Source organism: Giraffa tippelskirchi, chromosome 12, assembly GCF_054371585.1.
Source record: "Giraffa tippelskirchi isolate mGirTip1 chromosome 12, T2T-mGirTip1v1.2.pri, whole genome shotgun sequence".
Taxonomy (NCBI): domain Eukaryota; kingdom Metazoa; phylum Chordata; class Mammalia; order Artiodactyla; family Giraffidae; genus Giraffa; species Giraffa tippelskirchi.
In genome coordinates, this window is record NC_137286.1 from 40,623,055 (window position 1) to 40,647,880 (window position 24,826).

The 24,826-nt window shown below is 47.9% G+C and overlaps 1 protein-coding gene across 10 annotated transcripts in view; it reads right to left on the bottom strand.

Annotated features, from left to right (window-relative positions):
• The window catches only part of ARNT2 (aryl hydrocarbon receptor nuclear translocator 2), a 174,607-nt gene that overhangs the window by 21,857 nt on the left and 127,924 nt on the right, over positions 1-24,826 (bottom strand). For all 10 annotated transcript variants that reach the window (XM_081546731.1, XM_081546733.1, XM_081546729.1 and 7 more), the window contains 5 exons: positions 24,489-24,565; positions 19,305-19,439; positions 16,752-16,826; positions 9,835-9,986; positions 264-336 (listed from right to left, as the gene is read on the bottom strand). In XM_081546731.1, the coding sequence (XP_081402857.1) occupies positions 264-336; positions 9,835-9,986; positions 16,752-16,826; positions 19,305-19,439; positions 24,489-24,565 (512 nt within the window). The remainder of the gene's footprint in view (positions 1-263; positions 337-9,834; positions 9,987-16,751; positions 16,827-19,304; positions 19,440-24,488; positions 24,566-24,826) is intronic.

Below are 24,826 nucleotides of genomic sequence, written 5' to 3' on the forward strand. Positions count from 1 at the left end.
CATCTCTGAAAGCTCACAGCTTGAAATTCGTATGGAGGGAACTCACTGTACTGGCTGACTGCAGCTCCCAAAGCTTGTGTTCTACACTCTGCATGGAAGAGTCATGGTAGACCTCTACTGCACACACACACTCTCTGGGGGCCGAAATGCTTTCTGCAGTGTGGGTGGAGGAAGCAACAACACCTGCTGGGCTGAGGGGATTTAGTCTGCAGTCCTTTGGTTGGAGACAGTTCTAATTGGGAAAGAGCTTTCCAGAAATTCACCTGTGACAAGTCGTACGATGACAGCCCGTCTCTCTGGTGCACTTCCAGCTCTGCCTGCTGCTGCTGGAGCTGCCTGTGAAACAAGAGGTCAGCAGAGAGTCAGGAAAAATAGACGTGGGGGTGACAGGGCAGAGCCTGAACGTCCCTTGCTACCAAGGGCACAGCGGGTGACACCTGTTGGATCTCTAAATCGTTTGCAGTTTTGATTGATTTTAGTTCTCCATGTTCCAAATCAAGGCTCCAAGTCTTATATTTTAAGTTGGAAAGTGAAAGTGTTAGCCGATCAGTGGTATCTGACTCTTTGCAACCCCGTGGACTGTAGCCTGCCAGGTTCCTCTGTCCATAGGATTCTCCAGGCAAGAATACTGGAGTGGGTTGCCATTCCTCCTCTGGGGGGGGGTCTTCCCAACCCAGGGATCAAACCCGGCTTAGGTTGCCAATATTTAGGAAATAAGTGGGTTTTTTTAAAAAGTCAATTTTATTGAGTATAGATGCTTTTGTTTCCCTGGTGGTTCAGCTGGTAAAGAACCTGCCTGCTAACACAGGACATGCAAGATACACAGGTTTGATCCCTGGGTCAGGAAGATCTCCTAGAGAAGGAAATGGGATTTCTTGCTGGGAAAGCACATGGACAGAGGAGCCTAGAGGGCTATAGTCCGTGGGGTGGCAAAAGAGTCGGACATGGCTTCACGATTAAACAACAATAATGCATAAATATATATATATACACACACACACATATGATGAGCAAGTAGTTAGGGAAATATTTTCACCATTAAAATAAGCGCAAATTAAAATAATCTCAAACTACAATTTTTCACCTACTAAGTTGGTAAAAGCGCACTCAGTGTGCTGGCATGGTACTGAAACTATCCCGCTCACACCCTGCAAGAGAAGCCTGTGTGGACGCAGTCTTCTCGGAAAACAGGACGGTGGACACAACAGAAGGGGCGGCTGCGGTCACAGCCTTGCAGGTGGTCGCCCTGCGGCGAGGGCTGTGCTAAGGAAATGATTCAGGGGCAGGAAACAAGAGCTGTCCCACACAGCTGGCTGTGACAGGGGAGCGGCTTTGTAAACCACATCCATTCATTTGCTGAGTAAACACGGTCAGCAGCGGTGGCCACAGTGAAGACTGGAAACACCACAAGGTGTGACAGGAGTGTGCGGAAAAGTTCAGCACCAAATATTACGGATGCTGTGATTACAGCTACAAACGTTACATCCTGTGTGGGTGAGCGAGATTTGGAACACGGAAAAAAAATATATCTTAAGTGCTTGCATTAACTGGAAAGATTTTCCGTGTTCATTTTAACTATAAAAGCATGAATGATGCTAGGGTGTCCCTTTGTCATCCCTGGCCACACCCTGGACAGGAAGGTGGCAGGCAGGACTCCCGGAAGAACGGCTCACAGATCCCTTGCCCCCTTCACTTTCGGCCTGAGGTGTATAGAGCAGAGCCCGTTGAGACCCTCCCTGGAGCAGATGGGAGAGGCAGGGCAGCTGTGGACCAGCTCAGTCAGGGAGCAGGTCCCTGCAGAGGGGCCACTGCTGAACAGTCGCAACCTGAATCAGCATCTGAGGACCTGGAGGGCTCCCCGGGGGTTGGGAGAGGTGTGATTGGGTCAAGGGGAGGGCAAAGATGGTGGTGTTCACTCCTGCCCTTTCTGCTCAGAGTCTGCACTCATATGGACCACGTTAGGCTCACAATGTAAGCTCACAGCCCTTGGGGTAGAGATATTTAAAACTCTCTTTATATTTAAAACTCCCAGGTGGCTTAGACGGTGAAGAATCCACCTGCCAATGCAGGAGACCTGGGTTTAATCGCTAGGTTGGGAAAATCCCCTGGAGGAGGGAATGGCTACCCACTCCAGTATTCTTGCCTAAGAAATCTCATGGACAGAGGAGCCTGGCAGGGTACAATCCATGGGTTCACAAGAGTTGGAGACAACCGAAGCGACTTAGCATGCACGCATCTCCCTACGCTCCCAGTTTGAGTTCCAATTCTGCTTTGGAGAAACACAAAATAACTTGAATTGTGGTTCTCAACTCTTTTCCTCAGCATTCAGAGGTGTACAATCTGAACACTGTTCACTCCCCTAGCCATGCCTTTTATTTATTTATTTTCTAGCCATGCCTTTTAATTGGGGCCCCTAGAGTGTGTGTCCCCCACAAGGGAAGACGTCTTAAAAGAGGACCCCACCCAGTTGGAAGACCCAGTGAATAGTTTATTTAAAACTAAGCCCGGCAGGACTTCCCTGGTGGCTTAGTGGTTAAGACACAGAGCTTTCAATGCAGGGGGTGTGGGTTCAATCCCTGGTCAGGGAAGTAAGATCCCACACGCCTCCAAGTGCAGCCCGAAAAAAAAAAAAAAGAACTAAGCCCAGGTAAGCCATGTCTTCAGTGAAGTGTGCTGAGCTATCTATGCCAAGTGTCTGCCAGCCACTGGAGAGAAAAGATAACTCAGAACCTATGTGGTCTCTGGCCTCAGGGATCTGACAGCCTCCAGGAGCAGATAGATAAGTTGGCAAAAACAATGGCAGTATGCTGAGTTAGGGATCACAACACAGGAAGAATGGAGGTTCTGTCTGAAAGTGAAAAGTGTGAAAGTGTTAGTTGCTCAGTCGTGTCTGACTCTTTGTGACCCCGTGGACTATAGCCTGCCAGTCTCCTCTGCCCATGGGATTCTCCAGGCAAGAATACTGGAGTGGGTTGCCATTTCCTTCTCCAGGGGATCTTTCCAACCCAGGGATGGAACCAGTGTCTCCTGCATTGGCAGGTGGGTTCTTTACTGCTGAGCCACCAGGGAAGCCCACGGTATGTCTCCCAACCTCGGCGTCAGAGCCTGGAGAAAAGCTTAACAATAAAACCAGCACCATGTGCCTGCCCACCAGACAGCCTAAGCCCAGCAACATCAAGAAACAAGAGCACTAAAAATAATTTTCAAAAAAAAATGGACATTTCAAAAACATTTTAAAGAATTGATATAATTGTCAATAGAAAAATGTCAACTTTTTGTATTTTCTGATTCTGACTTGACAGCTTTGCTGTTTTACTTTGATTTACATCTTGCGGGCACCCTCATCTCTCATTGGCATGCCCTCTAAAATCCAAGTGTAGTACTCAGAGCCAGAACCTCATCAACATTTTCACATCTCTGCAAAATGTCCCATTTTACAGATAAAGAAACTGAGGTCAATGACGTGCCCAGGGTGACATTGATCAGTATGGCAAACTCAGGATTCAAAACCAAGTGTGTCTGGCATCAGCTCCTGCTCCATCCCAAAGATGTAACAGGAACCACCTTTCCACGCCTCCCATCCCAGAGCTGTGAGCCCAAGACACTATCCTGAGCCACCATGTAGGAGAAAATAAAAATCTGTGCTTCGGGATTTTTGTGGGATTTTTGTAGCAGTGAGCTCCCCTCCAGGGCAGGAATCCATGGACCACCCCCCTCTTCCTTTCATAAGCTTTCAGATGCTCAACCTTGAACACAGAAGAGTTTTTCCAGGAAATAAGGACCACTCCTACCTCGTGGTTCAGCCCTGGTGTTCAGCCCTGGTGTCCAGCCCAAGCACAGAATCTTGATGAGTGAGCAGCTGTGCTGCTGTGCCGGGGGTCTGGTGCATGGGGTGAACGGGGCAGAAACCCAGCCCTTTCCACTCGCCCAGCTGTGCACCCTGGGGTAGGTCTATGATGCATGGAGGAGGGCGAGGGCTTCTAGTTAGCACAGAAGCATGATTAGACGTGATCAAAGCCAGAGGTGTTACAACGGGCATCTGCTCTCTGCTCCGTTGAACTCTGGGGGCTCTGAGACCACAGACAGTGACTTTCACTGGGATGTGGAAAGAAAACAAAGTCTCAGTCCCAGCTGGCAAAGAACCAGGATGCCAACCTCACTGTCCCTGTGGTCTGGACATGAGATGCTTGGTCTGGGCCTTTGGTTTCCACTTCCGCAGCTGAGCGCGTGGGGAAGAAGTGCTGACCCGAGGGCCGCCCCATCCTGAGAAGTGGTCCGAGGAGCTTTCTCGGACATTTCATGGCAATGGAATGAAAATAAACCTTGGTGTGCTTGCAGATTCCAGAGAGGGAGAAACACGGTGGCTGGGCTGAAAGCTGACTGACAGCACACGGGAGGGAACCGGATCCATTCCACAGACGGCTGCCCCCGCCCACCATCCATTAGCTGAGGGGCCAGAGCTAATGATCAGCAAACAGACACACCAAGCACGGGCTTCCTGTCAGAGCGGCCTCTCTGCATCAGGAGGTGCAGCAGGCTGGCAGATGCTGTCAATTATCTCTGATGCTCTCAGGGCAGAGGTTTTTACTCAACCAGAGTAAGTGAGCAACCAGCCATTACGGGGGCAGCCAGAGGCAGCCTGCCATCGTACCCCTGGGAGTAACGGGAATCCGGCTCAGAGCCATCAGGGTGGTGGGCTGGGGGGGTGGGCAAGTTCAGCTGACCAACTTGCTCTCAAGGATAATAATATCCTGCCCCCTAACCCCCACAGATTGAGCGCCATCTGCATGCCCCCTACGAAGGGCTCTGGGTGCCTGTGAAAGGGTTCGGAACTGGTCTGATCCGGGACAGGGAGCAGCCTGAGTGTGGTTTTAGAGAGATGCTTCCAGGGCCAGATGGAAGGCAGGGAAAACCAGCCAGTGGGGATGATGGATGGTCACCCGGGAGATGGCGAGGCAGAAGCAGAGGAGGAGAAGGTGGGCCAGAGAGGACCCCAGACAGAATCCATGGGCCCCGGCTCTCTGCCAGCTGTCTGCTGCATGTGGACGAGAGGGCAGGACCCAAGATAAGATGGGGCCTGGTGATTTGACAGGGTGTTTCGGCTCCTTCCTGACTCTAAACTCTGCACAGACCAGGAGTGACACCTTCCCTGCAGGTTTTCTTTGCTTCCTTTTACTCTCTGCTCTCACATTCTGCCAACTACTGGCCAGGTGGGCTGGGCCCACCAGGAAGCCATCCCGGAAGACATGGGGACCGTGGAGTTTCAAGGACACACATACACACCAGCACAACATGCAGCTGGGGTCATGTAGACCCGCAGTGACTCTGTAAGGGGTGGTCGCACGGGAGGGCGTGTGCACAGCTCCAGCAGATGCGAAGGAATGCCTTCCATCCCCCATTAAGGAGAAGTGGGACACAGGAAGGCACAGCACCTGGGTTGTGCGAACGACTCCTGCTCAGCGGCAGCCCATGGAGTGTCTCCCTGATGGTGTCCATCCCCAGACACCCAGACACAGGCACTTTTCAAAGCTGGGCCTCCAGCATGTAAAACGGGAGCCTGATTTTCCCTTTTCCTGCCTCAACGTAATAGGAAAACAGGCAAGCGGGGTATAAAGAGGTCTCCCTTTCAGCAGCTTCAAATGCTAACCATTCACACTGTTTCCCTGGGATGTTTCTTTTGGATGTTCTGGACTGAATGCAACTGGGTTTGCACTTTCCCCTGTCGCCCCACAGGCAGAGAGCACGAAAGAACCTTTCCACAACAAGTCTGCCTATTGCTGGCGAGGATGGTCAGGTACAAACTGGAAGCCTGACTGTTCACATGATGGCTGTCACTGCCCTCTGCTGTCCACAGGCAACATTTGCTACACCCTCACCCAGAGGCCCTTAAATGCCAGCAGACTAGTTTAGCCTCTGCTGTGAGTCTGTGTGTGGAGGGGGCTCCTCACCCCGTCCAACCTCAGTGAGCTGCGGGCAGCGATCGTTCTGAGAAGAGATGTAAGGACACCCCCGGGACAGAGTGTTCTGTTTTGTCCATGATGCCCGACTTCCAGGAAAATAGGTCAGAGCCTCTGCCTGTGGTTGCTTTTAGGAGGAGGGGGCTTTCCTTTCCTTGCAGGCCCCCCTGTGGCACTACCTGCCGAGGATGCGTTTTCAGAGGCCCTGGGTAGAAGTTGTTGATTCTCTGCCTCCCCTGTGCCCTCCTTGTGGCGTTTTACTTCCTCCTGCGTTCCCTCCCTCCTGCCACTCACTTCTCACGCTCTCCATGTGATAGGAGACACTTGGGGTGGCAGGAACCAGAGCAGAGGCATCCTGAGAGTACCAGATGCCTGGCACAGGTGCTCAGTGACCATCCACTGTGTTGCATCACAACAAGGCATGCAACTGTGAGTGCTGAAGCTTGTATTCATGTTGGAAGTGAATGAAGCATGGTGAAGACTTCCCTGGTGGTCCACTGGTTAAGAATCCACCTGCCAATGCAGGGGACACGGTTTCAATCCCCGGGGATCTGGAAAGATCTCACATGCCTTGGAGCACCTAAGCCTGTGTGTGCACCACAACTACTGAAGCTTGAGCTCTGGAGCTCGTGCTCTGCAACAAGAGAAGCCACTGCAATAAAGAAGCCAGCACACCACAACTAAAGAAAGCCGTGCATAGCAATGAAGATACAGTGAAACAAACAAAAAATAGTCATAAATATAAAACAACCAAAAACCCCAAAAAGGGGAGCCTCAGTCTGTTATGCCCCAAATCCAGAGGACTCTGCTGATCCCCAGCCTGGGACCCTGCTCTCTACTGCTGAGCATGGCCCGCACGTGAGTCGCTTCGGTGACAGGTGGACTGTTTCCACCACACCCTCTGAGGTTCCCTGGATCAGGCTACGGACACCAGGCATCACACACGCAGAGGGAGGACCAGGAGATAGCCCAGGTGTGGGGAGGAAGGCAGACGGGGTGAACAGAAGAGAAGAGGGGCGGGATCAGGTAGCTATCACTAAGAGCTGGTTAATACATTGGCATCAAAACAGTGGATGTTCTAGGATGCCACCTGTGGCCTGGCATGGTGGTAGGCTGACCCATCTCCACAGCTTTGGGCACAGGTAGCTGGTGGGGCTGGGACAATCAAGGTGAGCCTGCAGATGAGCTGTGGTCTGAACAGATGCTGAGCAAACCTGCTCTCTTGTTCATTTCAGCCTCATCCCCTGGGGCTCCCGCTGCCCAACCCCGGCTCCAGGTCAATGAGCCCACCAGTTACGTCATCCTAGAAGCCCCTGCAGGTCCGGCCTGTGTCTCACATCTACACCCCCTGCTGCTAAACAAAGAAGGAGCTTCGAGATTCTACACCCTGTGTATCTCACTCTTCCTCCTGTTTCTCGAGCTTCATCATTTTCTCCAAGGCCAGGGCAGAACACAGGCGCAGAACACAGGCACCACTCTGCTCCCTCTCCTGCCCAAGTCGGGAAGAGAGGGAGAAGCAAAAACTCCTTCATTGGACTGAGTTTACCAAGCAGTGACTAGACAAAGTCAGATACGAAAAAATAATAAAGATATGGGACTTCCTTCGTGGTCCAGCAGTTAAGACTCTATGCTTCCACTGTGGTCAAGGAGGTGCAGGTTCGATCCCTGGTCCCCTAAGATCTCACAAGGCACTGGCCCAGCAAAAAAAAAAAAGTTACCTTTTTACATTAGTGGATCTACAACTTAACTAGATTTACTCCTGCTATTCTTACCACCAAGAAAGTCTTGACTAGGAGAAGGAGGTGTAAGAAGAATCAGAGCATCAGGTGAGTCAAGGGATAAGACGTAAAGAGAGAGGAGATGGCCTGACAGTTGGGGAAAAATGACCAGTGAGAAGGGGTTATTGATAGGGGTCCCTGGTGGCTTCTGGGAGAGCAAGAGCAGAGTTGTTACCACACCAGGTTCTCGGGAGTCAAGGAGAGATGAACAGTGAGGGCATCCAATACAAACATGTGGCAGGGCAGGGAGGGAAGCAAGGAGGGTAGCAAGAGAGGGTTTTCTAAGATCAGGAGGCATGTACCTAGGTGAGGGCCTCTGGAGGCAACCTGCAGTGTGAGTGGATGAGCACTGGGCCATGGGAGACAGGATGTACCGGGAGCTAGAAGGAAAGTGGAGGGCTTGGCCCTGGAGGGGGTGGCCTTGCCCTGGCTGGCAGCCAGCAGAGCAGGAGAGGAGGGGACTAGACAGACCCACATGAACAAGGAGGGGTTCACGCAGATGGTCCCGGCTTTCCTGTTCGCTGGAAGACAACACGATGTGCCCAGAGTTAGAAGCAAGTGCGTGCTTAGCTAATCTGGTGGAACTGGCAGAGAACAAGCCAAGAAACTGCCGTGCAGCTGTGCCACGTGGTAGGGAGGATGTAGCTGCCTCCATCAAATCAGTAATGATCCACTGGAGACCCCTCATCCCACTGCCCAGGGCTGCTGCTCCACCAGAGAGATTCAAAAGCACCATCTACACTGAGGATACAAGGGTGGGTGGGTGGGGGGTGTGTGTGCTGTCATTCTCCCCATTTTACAGATGAGCGACTGAGGCTTCGAAAGAGCAAGTGACTTGCCCAGGTGGGAGTTGGGACTGAAGCCCAGGCCACCAGTTCTCTGAGGGGTCTTGTGTGGACCCATCCGTCCAACTCTGTACCTTGCGGTCCAGCAGCAGGGCCAAAGCTGAGACACTCAGGGTGGTGCTAGAAAGAAGGCTGCTTCCTGGGACCCAGACAGGAACCACCAAACTCAGGGAGCCGGGGATGGCAATGGAGAGCTCTGGGCAAGCCAGGAGGTCACTCACAGAGATGGCCTGGAGGTGCTGGTGTCCGGGGAGGAGGGCTGTCACAGATAAGGATTGGGAGGTGGCCAGGGTGGGGAGAGACTCCACAGCTTAGTGTGGAACCTGGGAAAGTGGAGGGCAGCAGTGCCACTGACCAGAGACACAGGGACGCATGGGCACAGTTCCCACCACGTAAGCTTGTCTCACACCCTGCAGACTGCGCCCCACCCCCACCCCCAACACTGGGCATGGCTTCCATGCACTCCTGTGCATGTGGCCACATGCACTCCCGTGCATGTGGACATCATTTTGCCTTTGTCCATGTTGGTTCTTTGGGCTTCTGATATTTCCTGGAGATTAAGTCCAGAGAGGAGGAGTGACCTGCCTGTATCTAGAAGCCGGACCTCATCAAACCCTCTGGGGAATCTGAGAGAGAGTTGTTATTACCCCTTCCACCAATGGGGAATGAGGCTGAGAGATGAAGGGACACAATCAAGGTCCCACAGCAGGGAAGCTGGGGCCAGGACCGGAGCTCAAGTCTGTGTGTCAACACACGTAGGGTACAGCAGCAAAGTCAGCAGGGATCTCAGAGGATGGCGTCAGTGACCGGACAGCCAAGAAGCCCTATGGCCCTGAGGTGCTCACCCCCGTGCTGCCTGCCCCCACGCCCCAGAACTGCCAAGAGGCTCGGCCCCACTCCTCCACCTCCTGGCTTCAGCTGGCGCAGCAGGGAGCCCCAAGGAAGCAGAGTGGAGCTGGGCTCTGCACTCGGGGAGAAGATCACGGAAACCAGAGCATCTTGAACCGACCGACCATGCTGGTGGAGAGGGAGTAGCATGGGGGTCCTTAGTCGGCGCGAGGGCTCCCAATCAGGAGGGCCTGGAGAAGGGGGACCTGGGAGGAGATAGTGAAGAGGGGCCAGCCTCCCCTCATCTTGCTTCTTAGCCCCCTGCAGGGATCTGCAGCTGCCAGCAGAGCCAGAGCCTGCAAGGAGGAGAGCATCCTGGAGCACCAGTGCCGGCTGAGACGCGGGGAGGGGCGGGCGGGTACGTACTTGACGTTGGTGTTGGTGCAGATGATGTACTCGATCTCGTCGGAATACGGGTTCTGGAAGGTGAAGCTGCTGGTGCGGATCAACACCCACTCACGGTTCTTGGTGCGGAACCGATACATGACCGACAGCACTTGGCCTTTCAGCTTCACCACCTGAGCAAACATTTGGAGAAGGAAGTCAGCGGGAGGAAGGAAGGTGCCAGACAGAGCGGGGCGGCAGCAGGCAGTGCAGGCTTGACGGGGGCCGGCGGGAGCCCAGAACGGGAGCATCGTGGCCACAGACGGGCACGGAGGGAGGGCGGTCACCCTCAGGGAAAGCTCGGTCCACTCCCCCTTGAGATGGGACACTGCACTTGGGCTGTTCTGTCACCACCCTGTGAGAAACCAATTAGTCAATGCCCTTTTTAAAATACTGGTGTATAATTGCTTTACAATGCTGTACTAGTTTCTGTTGTACAACAACGTGAACCAGCTCTACACAAACATATATCCCCTCCCCTCTTGAGCCTCCCTCCCTCTCACTCCCCATCCCACCCCTCTAGGTCATCACAGAGCACGAAGCTGAGCTCCCTGTGCTATACAGCACCTTCCCATTAACTAGCTGTTTTACACATTATAGTGTATACATGTCAATGCTACTCTCCCAATTTGTTCCACCCATCCCTTCAAAGCCCATTTTATATCAGAACATTTTAGCTTTTAGAAATCAGACCATGAAAACTCTGTAAGCTAGAGGGTTTCCCTTTTTGCCTTGGCTACCAGGGCACTCTGAGCTTGGTGCCCGTGCCCCCATGAAGTTAACTCAGGTACGTAGTGACGTTGTACTCGTGGGTTTATTTCTTCATGCTTCACATTAAGAAATTCTTAAACTCCATTTAACATTGCAGATTGGATTAAATATACTCTCTGGGAAGAGATACAATAAAATAACAAATTTCTATGCATTATCTATTATTACTTTTTTGTGGCTCCCCCAACAAGGCATTGGCACCCCACTCCAGTACTCTTGCCTGGAAAATCCCATGGACAGAGGAGCCTGGTAGGCTGCAGTCCATGGGGTCGCTAAGAGTCGGACACGACTGAGCGACTTCACTTTCACTTTTCCCTTTCATGCACTGGAGAAGGAAATGGCAACCCACTCCAGTATTCTTGCCTGGAGAATCCCAGGGATGGCGGAGCTTGGTGGGCTGCCGTCTATGGGGTCGCACAGAGTCGGACACGACTGAAGCGACTTACAGCAGCAGCAGCAGCAACAAGGCATACGAGATCTCAGTCCCCTGACCAGGGATGGAAACGTTGCTCCCTGCAGTGGGGATCTTAACCACTGGACTGCCAGCAAAGCTCCTCTGTTATGACTTTCATGTTGCAGTACAGTCTCCAAGATACTTCTCAATGTAATCCCTCACAAGAACTTGGAGAGGTGGGCTTTACTATTTACAAAGATAATGCTGAGTGTCACAGAAATAAAATAAGTTGCCCAAGATCAGATAACTTGGGTAGAAAAGCTGGGACAGGAACCGAAATCTTATTTCCAAACCATGAGTGTGTTTCAGGGAGCACAGCTGGCTTTCCAGCTTTATGCACACACACAATCTATCACACGCAGAAACCCCAAGATGCAGAGACTAGATGGTAGGGTGTGGGTGCAGGTGACACCGGGGACAGTTCTCAGCTGAATCAGTAAAGAAGGAGAAAGGATACAGATGGCTGGTGGGTCCAGGACTGGGTATGAGGAGGCCTCCAGGACAAAGCAAAGAGAACAGGAGTGCCCCCTCCTGGTCTGTGCATCCCAGATTCTGGGGCTGGAAGGCAACCAGCCTCCTGACTGCAGATCACAGTGTGACCAGAGATAAGAACTGGGACCTGGGTCCCTGCCCCTTAACCCTTGGCACTTGTACTTTATTCTGGTTGACTGTCAGCAGCAGCAGGGGGCAGGGACTCCATGGTCACCGAGTGCCTGCACCCTCAGCCCAGGACCCGGCAGAGAGCAGGCACCTCAAGCACCTTTCCTGAGCTGACTCAACACATCTATGTGGTGGGGTGAGGTTAGGCCAGGACACCCAGGGGTGCCTGCTAGCAAAACTGCAGCCTCAACAGGAAGCCGGCCAGAGGTCAAGGCCACGTGCCCCTCAGGGCCATTTTCCAGGGGGTTCTCTGAGTCTACACAAAGCACCTGGGATGCAGGCAGTGCCCCCATGGTGAGACCATGTCTACTGTGCTCTGAAGCTTGAGGACGGTGCCTTTTCCTGCTTCCCCTAACGAGGATTCCTGAGATGGAATAAAATTTTTTAACTCCATGGAACACACACTCTCAGGCACCGCCTGTGTGTGAGCTCAGCTCCTGCTGTTAGTCGCTCAGTCGTGTCCGACTCTTTGTGACCCCATGGACTGTAGCTTGCCAGGTTCCTCTGTCCATGGGATTCTCCAGGCAAGAATATTGGAGTGGGTTGCATTTCCGGCAGATTCTTTATACCGTCTGAGCCACCAAGGAAGCCCCTTGGCCCCTGGAGCCATGGTAAAGAGCGAGGGCGGGAGGGAGCCCAGCCCTGCACCTGCCGGGGGCTGACCTACAAATATCTTGTGCATGTCACCTCCCGTGGTCCTCACAACAGTGTCTGGTGTAGCTGGAAGCTGAGCCACAAAGGAGGGAACTCTGCTGCCAAAGCCTTGTGACAGAGGAGGTTAATCTCAAAATTAAAGGCCTGCTGTCTTCAACTTGGAAGTGAAAAGAGCCCCATTCATCTCATTCTCATGGGATAGAAATCTGATTCTGCCCATTGGGCACCATGAAAGGAAAGGTTAGTTTCTTTTTATTTATTTATTTGACTGTGCTGGGTCTTAGTTGTGGCATGTAGGATCTAGTTCCCTGACCAGGGATGGAACCTGGGTCCCACACATTGGAAGCTCAGAGTCTTAACCACTGGACCACCAGGAAAGTCCCAAGAAGCAATTAGCTTCCACTGCATCTGGCCAAGGATCTCTGAAGTATCAGAGAACTAAAAAAGATATAACAAAGGGCACTTGGATGGCATCGTCAACTCAATGGACATGAGTTTGAGCAAACTAAGGGAGATAGTGAAGGATGAGGGAGCCTGGTGTGCTGTATGTAGTTCATGGGGTCGCAAAGAGTTGGACATGACTGAGTGACTGAACAACAACAACGAAAACAGGGAACTCTCTGGCCAAAGCCTCATGACTGAGGAGGAGCAGAGGCAGGATGGGACTCCACGTCTACCTGACCTCTACCTGACCTCTGTCTTTCCCCGACTCGCTAGAGCTGAGACAGAACTGCCGCGTTGTCCCCAGAGAACCTCTCACCCAGCATAGGAAGGGCAGGCGCGTGGGTAACTGTAACTCGGACAGCAAACACAATGACAGAAACATAAGATCAGGTGCCATGGGTTACCAGGAAGTCAAGGAGACAGGCTTTCTCAGGATCCAAACAGTTCCTGGAGGGAGGTGGGTTTGGGTGACATGCTGGCTGGTAAAGCTCTGGCTGAAACTGAAGCTCCAGTACTCTGGCCACCTGATTTGAAGAGCTGACTCATTGCGAAAGACTCTGATGCTGGGAAAGATTGAGGGCAGGAGAAGTGGGTGACAGAGGATGAGATGGTTGGATGGCATCACCAACTCCATGAACATGAGTTTGAGCAAATTCTGGGAGACAGTAAAGGACAGCGAAGCCTGGCATTCTGCAGTCCATGGGGTCACAAAGAGTTGGACACGACTAGGTGACTAACCAATAACAAAGCTTTGGGGAGGGTTCTCCTGGGGCAGAGGGCACAGATGAGCACGTGTCTGGGGGCAAGGAGACATAAGGTGCCATGTGGGTGGGACCACGCAGGTAAGGCAGTAGGGGTGTCACAATCCAGGCCTGGAGACCAGGCTGGTGCATTCACCTGTGCTTTATTCAGGTATGATGCCAGTACCTGAGACCACCAAGGCCAGGTGTAAAGCCAGCCCAGCTCAGCTGTTCCTGCAAACACCTTTACTCATCACCACCACCACCACCATCACTGTGGAAGACATCCGAGCAGAGAGAAGAAGGAGCCTGCCTTAATCTCCCTGGGTCCCACTCTTCCATCTGACATCCAAGTGACCTGGGATCCAGAGAGGGGATCCAACAGCAGAGTCCAGAGCAGACTCGGGATTCCCACCCCACTGGGGCCCGGTCTGCCATGCTGTCATCCCACCAACCACAAATTCCTCACGAACTTGTGATCCCACTCTAAAGTCTCACATCTGGGTCGTTCAAAACTTCTGTTTAAATCCAGAGTTCAAGGGCTTGCTCTGAACTCACACAGCCTCCTCTGTGCTTTTTGCAAAAATAAGTCACTTCCTTTTATCAACATTTGTCCTCCACCCTGACCGCTGGTGGCTGGAACCCAAAGAACACAGGCGAGGAGCCCTGGCCTGGCTCTCCAGCATGTCCACGCGGCTGCTGGCTGCTGCCCGCTGAGCCAGGTGACCCACCCTGGCCGCCGGCTCTCGGGTGGGGCTGCTTTGGTTTCACCTCCTGCCCCAGGAATGAGGTGGCTGCTCTCAGAGCGAGGGTTACTTAAGCAGGATCCTGGGGTGGGATCGATGTTTTACTCCTTCTCTTTCTTTTCCAAACTAACCAGGTTCTGACAGTGTCAGTAGTTTAAAATCTCCGAGGTGCTGTCAGATGGAGAGGCCTGTGTGGGGAGTTTGGGGATGGAGGTGGACACTTCGGAAGAAGGCAGGCTCTGATTCCAGCTCTGTTATCACCTTGCTGTGTGACTTGGGGCAAGTGACTGAAACTCTCTGAGTCCTGGTTTTCACTGCAAAAAAGTAGGAATGATAAGATATTGTGAAGGGTTGAGGATTATACAGGATAATGTGTGACAAAGGGTCCGTTGTTGATCAGTTGCTAAGTTGTGTCTGAGTGCGATCCCATGGGCTACAGCCTGTTAGGCTCCTCTGTCCATGGGATTTCCCAGGCAAGACAACTGGAGTGCATTTCCATTTCCTTCTCCAGGGGATCTTTCCAACCCAGGGATCAAACCCATGTCTCCTGCATTGGCAGGAGGATTCTTTGCCACTGAGCCACCTGGGAAGCTCAAGGAAGCTGTTGCAAAACTCAAAATACATGAACGGGTGGCCTGGACAAGGTCAGTAAGAATAAGAGAGGGAGAAGAGGGCAGGTTACAGGTGTCTTTTGAGGTGGGCTGGAGGCAGGAGGAACGATCGGGCAGGATGTGGGAGATCAAGGGAAGAGTGCAGACTCTTTCTTGGTTTCTGACCTTTGCAGCCAGGAGACAAGTGGTACAAAGGAGACTGGGGGCTGTGAGAAGACAGTGGAGCACTGTGTTGGAAGGTTCATGGGTACTCAAGTGCAGGTGTGGGCTAGGTATCTGCACATCTGCAGGTGATGGTCTGGACTGAACTCATCCAGCAGGTAAAATCACCTGGATACTAGACAGAAGGAGAGAAAGTGAGAAGGCACCAGGAACAGAGCCCTAGGCTATCACGGCTTGGAGATGCAGGCAGAGACGAACGATGGACAACAAAGCAGTCTAACAGTTGGAAAGGTAACCAGGAGCTGGTGATATTTGGGAAGAACAGAGCAGCAGGGCACAAGTTGGGTCATGTGATCTGCACGCACAGGTGTGGTGTAACTGAAGCCCTAGGTCTGTGCATGCAGACAGCTCCATGCCTTTCACAGGAGAGCTCAGTGTCAGAGGCGCTCATTCTGAACCACTTGCAAAGCAGAATGTCAAGGGCTTATTCTCTCAGATGAATGACAAACCATGATTCCCTCTTAAAAAGCAATTCAAAGGCCCTTCTTCTGTAACATCACCCATTCTTTTCCCTGAAGGGGCTGAAGCGAGTCCTTGGAGCCCTTTGAAGAACTGGCTGTCTCTCTCCTGCCAGGTGTACTTGGGCTCAAGAGGGGGCAGGTCCGCAGTGACAGTCCTGCTTTTCTCACTCCCTACCCACGTAACCTTATGGAATTCCTTCACGAAGCTTCACTTGACCTGCCTGTAGCATGAGGATAATAACATCCCCTCCTGTGACTGTTGTGAAGTTTCAGGAAAGCAGTGTGTGCAAAAGGGCTTTCCACACTGTCTGGCACATAGTAGGTGCTCAGTAAACAGCATCTAATTCCAACAATGCTCTGGATGCAGTGAGCATAGTGGCCTTTCTCTCAGACCTCCACAGTCACCCTCGGTCCTTCTCTCTTCTTCACTGTCTCTATCCACACTGTCAGCATCGCTACCCCAGCAACCACTTCCTCTGCTGCTCCTGCCCTAGTTCTGATCTCATCACCAGGGCAACCAAAGCAGCCTTCTGACTTGTCTTTTGTTCCATTTATTTTGCATCCTTGTCTTTTCCACATACCTGGGCTGCCAAAACGGGTTTTCAAAAACATCGCTCCACTTAAAATACTCAAGGGAATCCTCACTTAAACAACTCAGGAGAAAATTTAAGTTCCTGGTGATGGCATATGAGGCCTTTCAGAATCTGGCCTCATCGGCCTCATCTTTGACCACTGCCCACCTCCTCCCTACAAGCCAGCCAGTGTTGCTCTACCCAGAAGGAACTACTTAAAACTCTCCCAACAGGCTGTGCTCTTCTTCGCATCTCTGGTGCTGGCTCCTTGTCTAGAATGTTCTGTCATTTCTTCTCTGCTCATCTGTTAAGACCCATCCTGATTGTTGCCTCCCCTTGGAGACTGTTCCTCACCCTGCCAACCTTGTCCTCCTCTGCTCTTCTCTCAAAACGTGGAAATTCCTTACTGATGGTCTGCCCTCCCCACTGGACTGCGAGCTCCTTCGTGCTAGGGGCCCTCTGATGCCTTGGAGAGGGGGTCCCTGCTGCCTGCCTGGCACATGGAAGGACCACATCCATGTGTACCCGGCTTCTACATCAGCTGGAAATGAACATTCACAGTACCTGCTGGAAACTCTCCCTAAGATGGCTCTGATCCTCAGAGTGGCAGAACTCCAAAATGTCCTTTCCTAGAAGATCCTAAAGAGAGAGAGACAAGCTTTAATACTCCCCAACCCCACGTTTCATTGTTTATATATCACTGTTAGACAACAGTGTTCACATACATCCCCTTCAACTCATCTCCTTTAGCTCACACCATCATAAGGGGAAAAAAGTGGATGGAAATGTTCTCCTTGAGCGATTAAGGAGCTGGCATCTGGTGCCCCATCCTCAGTGCCTCTGGCATGTTCAGTACTGACTTCTAATTTTGCTAAGGCACTCGAGCAGCAGCTTCAGAATGTAATTTTATTTCTGTTTGCCTTGGAAAGGCAGACTGTACAGGCGAGCTGTAATAAACATTTTAAGAAACATAAAAAGAACACAAGTGGTAGCATGAAGATGGATGTGTAGCCTATGAAACCTGGAATCGTTTAAATGGGGGGAACTGCAGCTCTCTTGTGCCTGGAGAAAGGCAGTTATCATAAAATAACTCAACTTGTTAAGCCTGTTGACTACCTACCTTCGTTCATCTATGTTTTATTCAAAGGACCCAGCATTAACCCCAAACAAAAGTGTTTTGCAATGAAACCAACTGGAATGAGAGAAACCGTCCAAAGGCAAATGGGTTATAGGAAACTGGTCCAGTTGGAAGTATCTTCAGTGGCAAAGAGTTTCAACAAAGTCATCGATCAGAACCCAAATCATCAAATAGCCTCAGTGGGTGCTGACACTGACAGGGGAAAGGAGTCTTATCTGTGCCAAGAAATACCTAGATCCAGATGCCCATGGAAAATGGCTGGGGGATAAATGAATCTGGCTGGAAACAGAGACCATCAGAGGTCATGGTGAATTTGGAAAGAGATTAATTTTCCCCTTCATTCCATCCCAGTATTCTGAAGTTTACATCAGTCTGGAGATGCAGAATTCAGTGAAGGGTTCCCATATTTCAATTTAGTCTGTTTCTAGTTTTAAAATAGACACGTAATTAAAAAAAAAACAACCCATAAATGTCACCCAAACTTTGTTCCTCAGGACAAAGATTCTTTTTCTTCTTTTTTGTTCAAATCCTTTTTATATTGGAAGAAATTTAAATCTACAGAAAAGTTGAAAGGGTAGTGTAAGTAACACCTGTGGGTCGTTTTAACTGGATTCATCAATTGTCAACATTTTGCCACATTTGCATTTTTCTCTTTCTTTCTTATATATGCAAATATAAATATACAAGTGAAACATAAAAAGTAAATACAAATGAAACATCATACCTATGCACAAATATATCTAAAATATATTTATATATATCTTAATTTTAAAATACATTTTAAATATATTTATACATTTAATTTTTTGTTGAATCATTTGAAAACAATTAGCAGAAATCACGACATTCTTCATATATGAAATATGTGTCTCTTTGCGACCCCATGGTCTGTCCATGGAATTTTCTAGGCAAGAACAGTGGAGTAGATTGCTATTCCCTTCTCCAGGAGATCTTCCTGACCCAAGAATTGAACCAGGATCTCTTGCATTGCACACAGATTTTTTAGCATCTGTGCTAGCAGGGAAGCCCCATATAAATGACATTCTCTTACAAATCCATAGTGTACCATATTATACCTTAAAAAATCAATAATTATTCGATAAAATCACCTAACATATTAACATTTCCTCACTTGTCTCCCAATTGTCCTTTATAGCTATACGTCCTCAGGTTGAGGACCCAATGAAGGCTCTTACATTGCATACTGTTATTTTATCTCTTTGGTTTATCTTAATTTGGAACAATCTCTCCTGCCTTTTGGTATTTCTTCTGACTTTTGTGTTTTCACTTTTTTAAAAAAAAGACCTTGAAAATGTGCCCCCTGTAAAAAGAGGATCCATATACATTTGAGAAACAAATGGTGAGACAAAATTCAGGGAACATCTTTAAGACATTTCAGGGTCTTTCACACGAACATACTTTTAAAGTTTCTAAAGAGATTTCCTGTTTGGTATTCATCAAAATTAACTGATAAGAGAGTCTCTTTTTCACAGAACATCTTAACTCTAGTTTGAGAAAAATCTAGAGCTAGATTAAACAAAATGGTTAGCGCAAAAAATGGAGAGTTAATTTTAAGCAGTGTAGTTGCATACAATAACCTTTTTTGCTTTGGAAGGACATTACCCAGGCAAGGAGACAGATTTTTATGCTGTATTTCCCTGTATTGTCACTGTATTATATCTTGAACAAATGAGGTAGGTGCATTTTGAAAATGAAAGTGTTAATCGATCAGTTGTGTCTGACTCTTTGTGACCTCGTGGTCTGTAGCCAGCCAGGCTCCTCTCCATGGGATTCTCCAGGCAAGAATACTGGATTGGGTTGCCATGCCCTTCTCCAGGGGATCTTCCTAACCCAGGGATCGAACCCAGGTGTCCTGAATTGTGGGCAGATTCTTTACCATCTGAGCCACCAGGGAAGCCCAGGTGCATTTTAAGTAAAACTAAATCTCCAGCCAACTCCATGAACTCAAAACCACCTACCTGAGGCTGGTAGCCAATCACACTGATGCATCTTGGGTCCACAAACGTGATGATCCCATCAGAGTTATGCCGTGATAAGAATTCCGTGGGCACTGACATCCCACTCATGTCCATGCACACAGGAGAGCTGGTCACCTGGAATGGAAAAATCCACAGGGAGGCAGCTTTAACAGAGACAGAGATGGTGATGGAGACTGAGTTAGAGAAAAATCCATGTGGATTTAATTTAACAGATCCTTCCAGGTCATGAGTACAATGAGTTCAAAATGTTTGACAATAAATGTGGGAGAGGGTGTGGAGAAAAGGTAACCCTCCTACATTGTTGATGGGAATGTAAATTGGTGCAAACACTATGGAGAACAGTAGGGAGCTTCCTTAAAAAAACTAAAAATAGAACTACCATATGACCCAGGAATCCCACTCCTGGGCATATACCCTGAGAAAACCATAGTTCAAAAGATACATGCAGTGGAGAGCAAATAGAGAATTGATTACTGGCTACATTGCTCTCGCCCCTTTTGATTCCCCCTCTTCTCCTCCTGGTCACCTCTATCTCCCTCCTCCCTCTTCTCTTCTCCATGCAACTCTGTGAACCTCTCTGGGAGTCCCCCACTGCGGAGAATCTTTTCACCATTAACCTAGATGTTTTATCATCGGTGCTGTATGGATGGAGAAGTCTTGAGGCTACTGTAAGAATAAGACTAAAAGCCAGAGGCAGGAGGCTTAAATCCAAAACTTGAGAACACCAAAAAACTCCTGACTCCAGGGAACATTAATCAAGAGCTCATCCAACAGCCTCCATACCTACAATGAAACAAAGCTCTACCCAAGAGCCAACAAGTTTCAGAGCAAGACATACCAAGCTAATTCTCCAACAACACAGGAACATAACCCTGACCACAAAAATACAGACGGCCAAAAGTCACACCAAACCCATAGACACCTCAAAACTCACTTCATTGCACTCCAGAGAGAAGAGATCCAGCTCCACCCACCAGAACACCAATGCAAGCTTCCCTAACCAGGAAACCTTGACAAGCCACTCATCCAACCCCACCCACAGGAAGGAATCTCCACAATAGAGGAACCACAAACTTCCAGCATACACAAAGGCCACCCCAAACACAGCAACCTAAACAAGATGAAAAGGCAGAGAAATATTTAGCAGGTAAAGGAACATGATAAAAGCCCACCAAACCAAACAAAAGAGGAGGAGATAGGGAGTCTACCTGAAAAAGAATTCAGAATAATGATAGCAAAAATAATCCAAAATCTTGAAAGCAAAATGGAGTTAGAGATAAATAGCCTGGAGACAATGATTGAGAAGATGCAAGAAAAGTTTAACAAGGACCTAGAAGAAATAAAAAAGAGTCAGTCAGTAATGAATAATGCAATAACTGAGATCAAAAGCAGTCTGGAGGGAACCAACAGGAGAATAACTGAGGCAGAAGATAGGATAAGTGACGTGGAAGATAGAATGGTGGAAATAAATTAAGCAGAGAGGAAAAAAGAAAAAAGAATTAAAAGAAATGAGGACAACCTCAGAGACCTCTGGGACAATGTTAAATGCCCCAACATTCGAATCACAGTAGTCCCAGAAGAAGAAGACAAAAAAGAAAGGCCGTGAGAAAATACTTGAGGAGATAATAGTTGAAAACTTCCCTAAAATGGGGAAGGAAATAGCCACCCAAGTCCAAGAAACCCAGAGAGTCCCAAACAGGATAAACCCAAGGCCAAACACCCCAAGACACATAGTAATCAAATTAATGAAGATCAAATACAAAGAACAAATATGAAAAGCAGCAAGGGAAAAACAACAAATAACTCACAAGGGGATCCCCATAAGGATAACAGCTAATCTTTCAATAGAAACACTTCAAGTCAGAAGGGAATGGCAGGACATACTTAAAGCGATGAAAGAGAAAAACCTACAACCCAGATTACTATATCCAGCAAGGATCTCATTCAAATATGAAGGAGAAATCAAAAGCTTTACGCAAAAGCTCAGAGAATTCAGTACCACTGAACCAGCTCTTCAACAAATGCTAAAGGATCTTCTCTAGCCAGGAAACCCAGGAAAGGTTTATAAACTCGAACCCAAAATAACAAAGCAAGTGGCAATGGGATCATACTTATCAATAATTACCTTAAATCTAAATGGGTTGAATGCCCCAACCAAAAAACAAAGACTGACTAAATGGATACAAAAACAAGACCCCTATATATGCTATCTACAAGAGACCCACCTCAAAAGAAGGGACACATACAGACTGAAAGTGAAGGGTTGGAAAAAGATATTTCACTCAAATGGAGACCAAAAGAAAGTAGGAGTAGCAATACTCATATCAGACAAAATGGACTTTGAAATAAAGGCCGTGAAAAGAGACAAAGAAGGACACTACATAATGATCAAAGGATCAATCCAAGAAGAAGATATAACAATTATAAATATATATGCCCCCAACATAGGAGCACTGCAATATGTAAAGCAAATGCTAACAAGTATGAAAGGGGAAATTAACAGTAACACAATAATAGTGGGAGACTTTAATACCCCACTCACACCTATGAATAGATCAACTAAACAGAAAATTAGCAAGGAAACACAAACTTTAAATGATACAATGGACCAGTTAGAACTAATTGCTATCTATAGGACGTTTCACCCTAAAACAATGAATTTCACCTTTTTCTCAAGTGCACACGGAACCGTCTCTAGGATAGATCACATCCTGGGCCATAAATCTAGCCTTGGTAAATTCAAAAAAATTGAAATCATCTCAAGCATCTTTTCTGATCACAATGCGGTAAGATTAGATGTCAACTACAGGGAAAAAACTATAACAAATACAAACACATGGAGGCTAAATAACACACTTCTGAATAACCAACAAATCACAGAAGAAATCAAAATATGCATAGAAATGAATGAAAATGAAAACACAACAACCCAAAACCTATGGGATTCAGTAAAAGCAGTGCTAAGGGGAAGATTCATAGCAATACAAGCCTATTTCAAGAAACAAGAGAGAAATCAAATAAATAACCTAACTCTACACCTAAAGCAACTAGAAAAAGAAGAAATGAAGCACCCCAGGGTCAGTAGAAGGAAAGAAATCGTAAAAATTAGGGCAGAAATAAATGCAAAAGAAACAAAGGAGACCATAGCCAAAATCAACAAAGCTAAAAGCTAGTTCTTTGAGAAGATAAATAAAATATACAAATCATTAGCCAGACTCATCTGGAAAAAAAAAGGGAGAAAAATCAAATCAACAAAATTAGAAATGAAAATGGAGAAATCACAACAGACAACACAGAAATACAAAGGATCATAAGAGACTACTATCAGCAACTATATGCCAATAAAATGGAAAACTTGGAAGAAATGGACAAATTCTTAGAAAAGTATAACTTTCCAAAACTGAAGCAGGAAGAAATAGAAAATCTTAATAGACCCATCACAAGCACAGAAATCGAAATTCTAATCAGAAATCTTCCAACAAACAAAAGCCCAGGACCAGATGGCTTTACAGGTGAATTCTACCAAAAATTTAGAGAAGAGCTAACATCTATCTTACTCAAACTCTTCCAGAAAATTGCAGAGGAAGGTAAACTTCCAAACTCATTCTATGAGGCCACCATCACCCTAATACCAAAACCTGACAAAGATGCCACAAAAAAAGAAAACTACAGGCCAATATCACTGATGAACATAGATGTAAAAATCCTTAACAAAATTCTAGCAAACAGAATCCAACAACATATTAAAAAGATCATACATCATGACCAAGTGGGCTTTATCTGAGGGATGCAAGGATTCTTCAATATTCGCACATCAATCAATGTGATACACCACATTAACAAATTGAAAGATAAAAACCATATGATTATCTTAATAGGTGCAGAGAAAGCCTTTGACAAAATTCAACATGCATTTATGATAAAAACCCTCCAGAAAGCAGGCACAGAAGGAACATACCTCAACATAATAAAAGCCATATATGATAAACCCATAGCAAACATTATCCTCAATGGTGAAAAATTGAAAGCATTTCCCCTAAAGTCAGGAACAAGACAAGGATGCTCACTCTTACCACTACTATTCAACATAGTTTTGCAAGTTTTAGCCACAGCAGTCAGAGAAGAAAAAGAAATAAAAGGAATCCAGATAGGAAAACAAAAAGTAAAACTCCAACTGTTTGCAGATGACATGATCCTCTACATAGAAAGCCCTAAAGACTCCACCAGAAAATTACTAGAGCTAATCAATGAATATAGTAAAGTTGCAGGATATAAAATTAACACACAGAAATCCCTTGCATTCCTATACACTAAAAATGAGAAAACAGAAAGAGAAATTAAGGAAACAATTCCATTCACCATTGCAATGAAAAGAATAAAATACTTAGGAATAAATCTACCTAACAAACTTATGAACACCAAGGTGGGTGGAATGCATTGGGAGGTTGGGGTTCACATATATACATTATTGATATGCTAAATCACTTCAGTCGTGTCCGTCTCTTTACGATCCTATGGACTATAGCCCACCAGGCTCCTCTGACTATGGGATCCTCTAGGCAAGAATACTGGAGTGGGTTGCCATGCCCTCCTCCAGGAGATCTTCTCCACCCAGGGATCAAACCCATATCTCTTGTGTTTCCTTCATTGGCAGGTGGGTTCTTGACCACTAGCACCACCTGGGAAGCCCAATACTATGTATAAAATAGATAACTAATGAGAACCTACTGTCAACGAAAGGAAGTCTACTCAATGCTCTGTGGTGACGGGAAGGAAACCTAAAGAAGAGGGGATATTTCTATACACAGATCTGATTCACTTCGTTGTACAGCAGAAACAAACATGAAATTGTTAACTGACTATACTTCGATTGAAAAAAAAAACGGGTGTGATGTGAGCAGAGCTCAACTTTGCAATAACTGGTGCATATCTGGGGATGGGCTAATGCAGACTCTCATTGAAATGAGAACTCTGCTGCTTGCAGGTCACCATCCCCCCTTTCTTCTCCCAGATTCAGCCTCATCCTCTCCCATAAGGTGAGACACAGAACCCAACAATGCTGAGGACACGGGAGATGGAAAAAGTCATCCAGACCACAGACTCTTGCTCACTGCAATAGCAAGTCCTCCTTGGAGATTAAAAAGGCAGTGAGCTCCTTCTTACCTGGAGTCTTCCAATTGCCACCAGGCAATATTTACTGCCTTGTCCCACATCAGCATCTTCTTCAGGTATAGTCATTCCTGAAATGAAAGATGCCAGAGTCAGCAATATGTCCAGGGTGACCTGAAAAGAGGTACAGGTGTCCATGATTTTACTTACATGATCAAAAATGCAGATCCACTGTGGACCCTGCAGGGTCTAGGAAGTCAGTCAATGAATTAACCAGTCCTTCACTCATTTCCTGATGAGCTCTCTGCCTGATGTCTTTTGATAATTTGTTTCTTTAAGATTTTTTTTGGTGTGGACTTTAAAGTCTTTACTGAATCTGTTGCACCATTGCT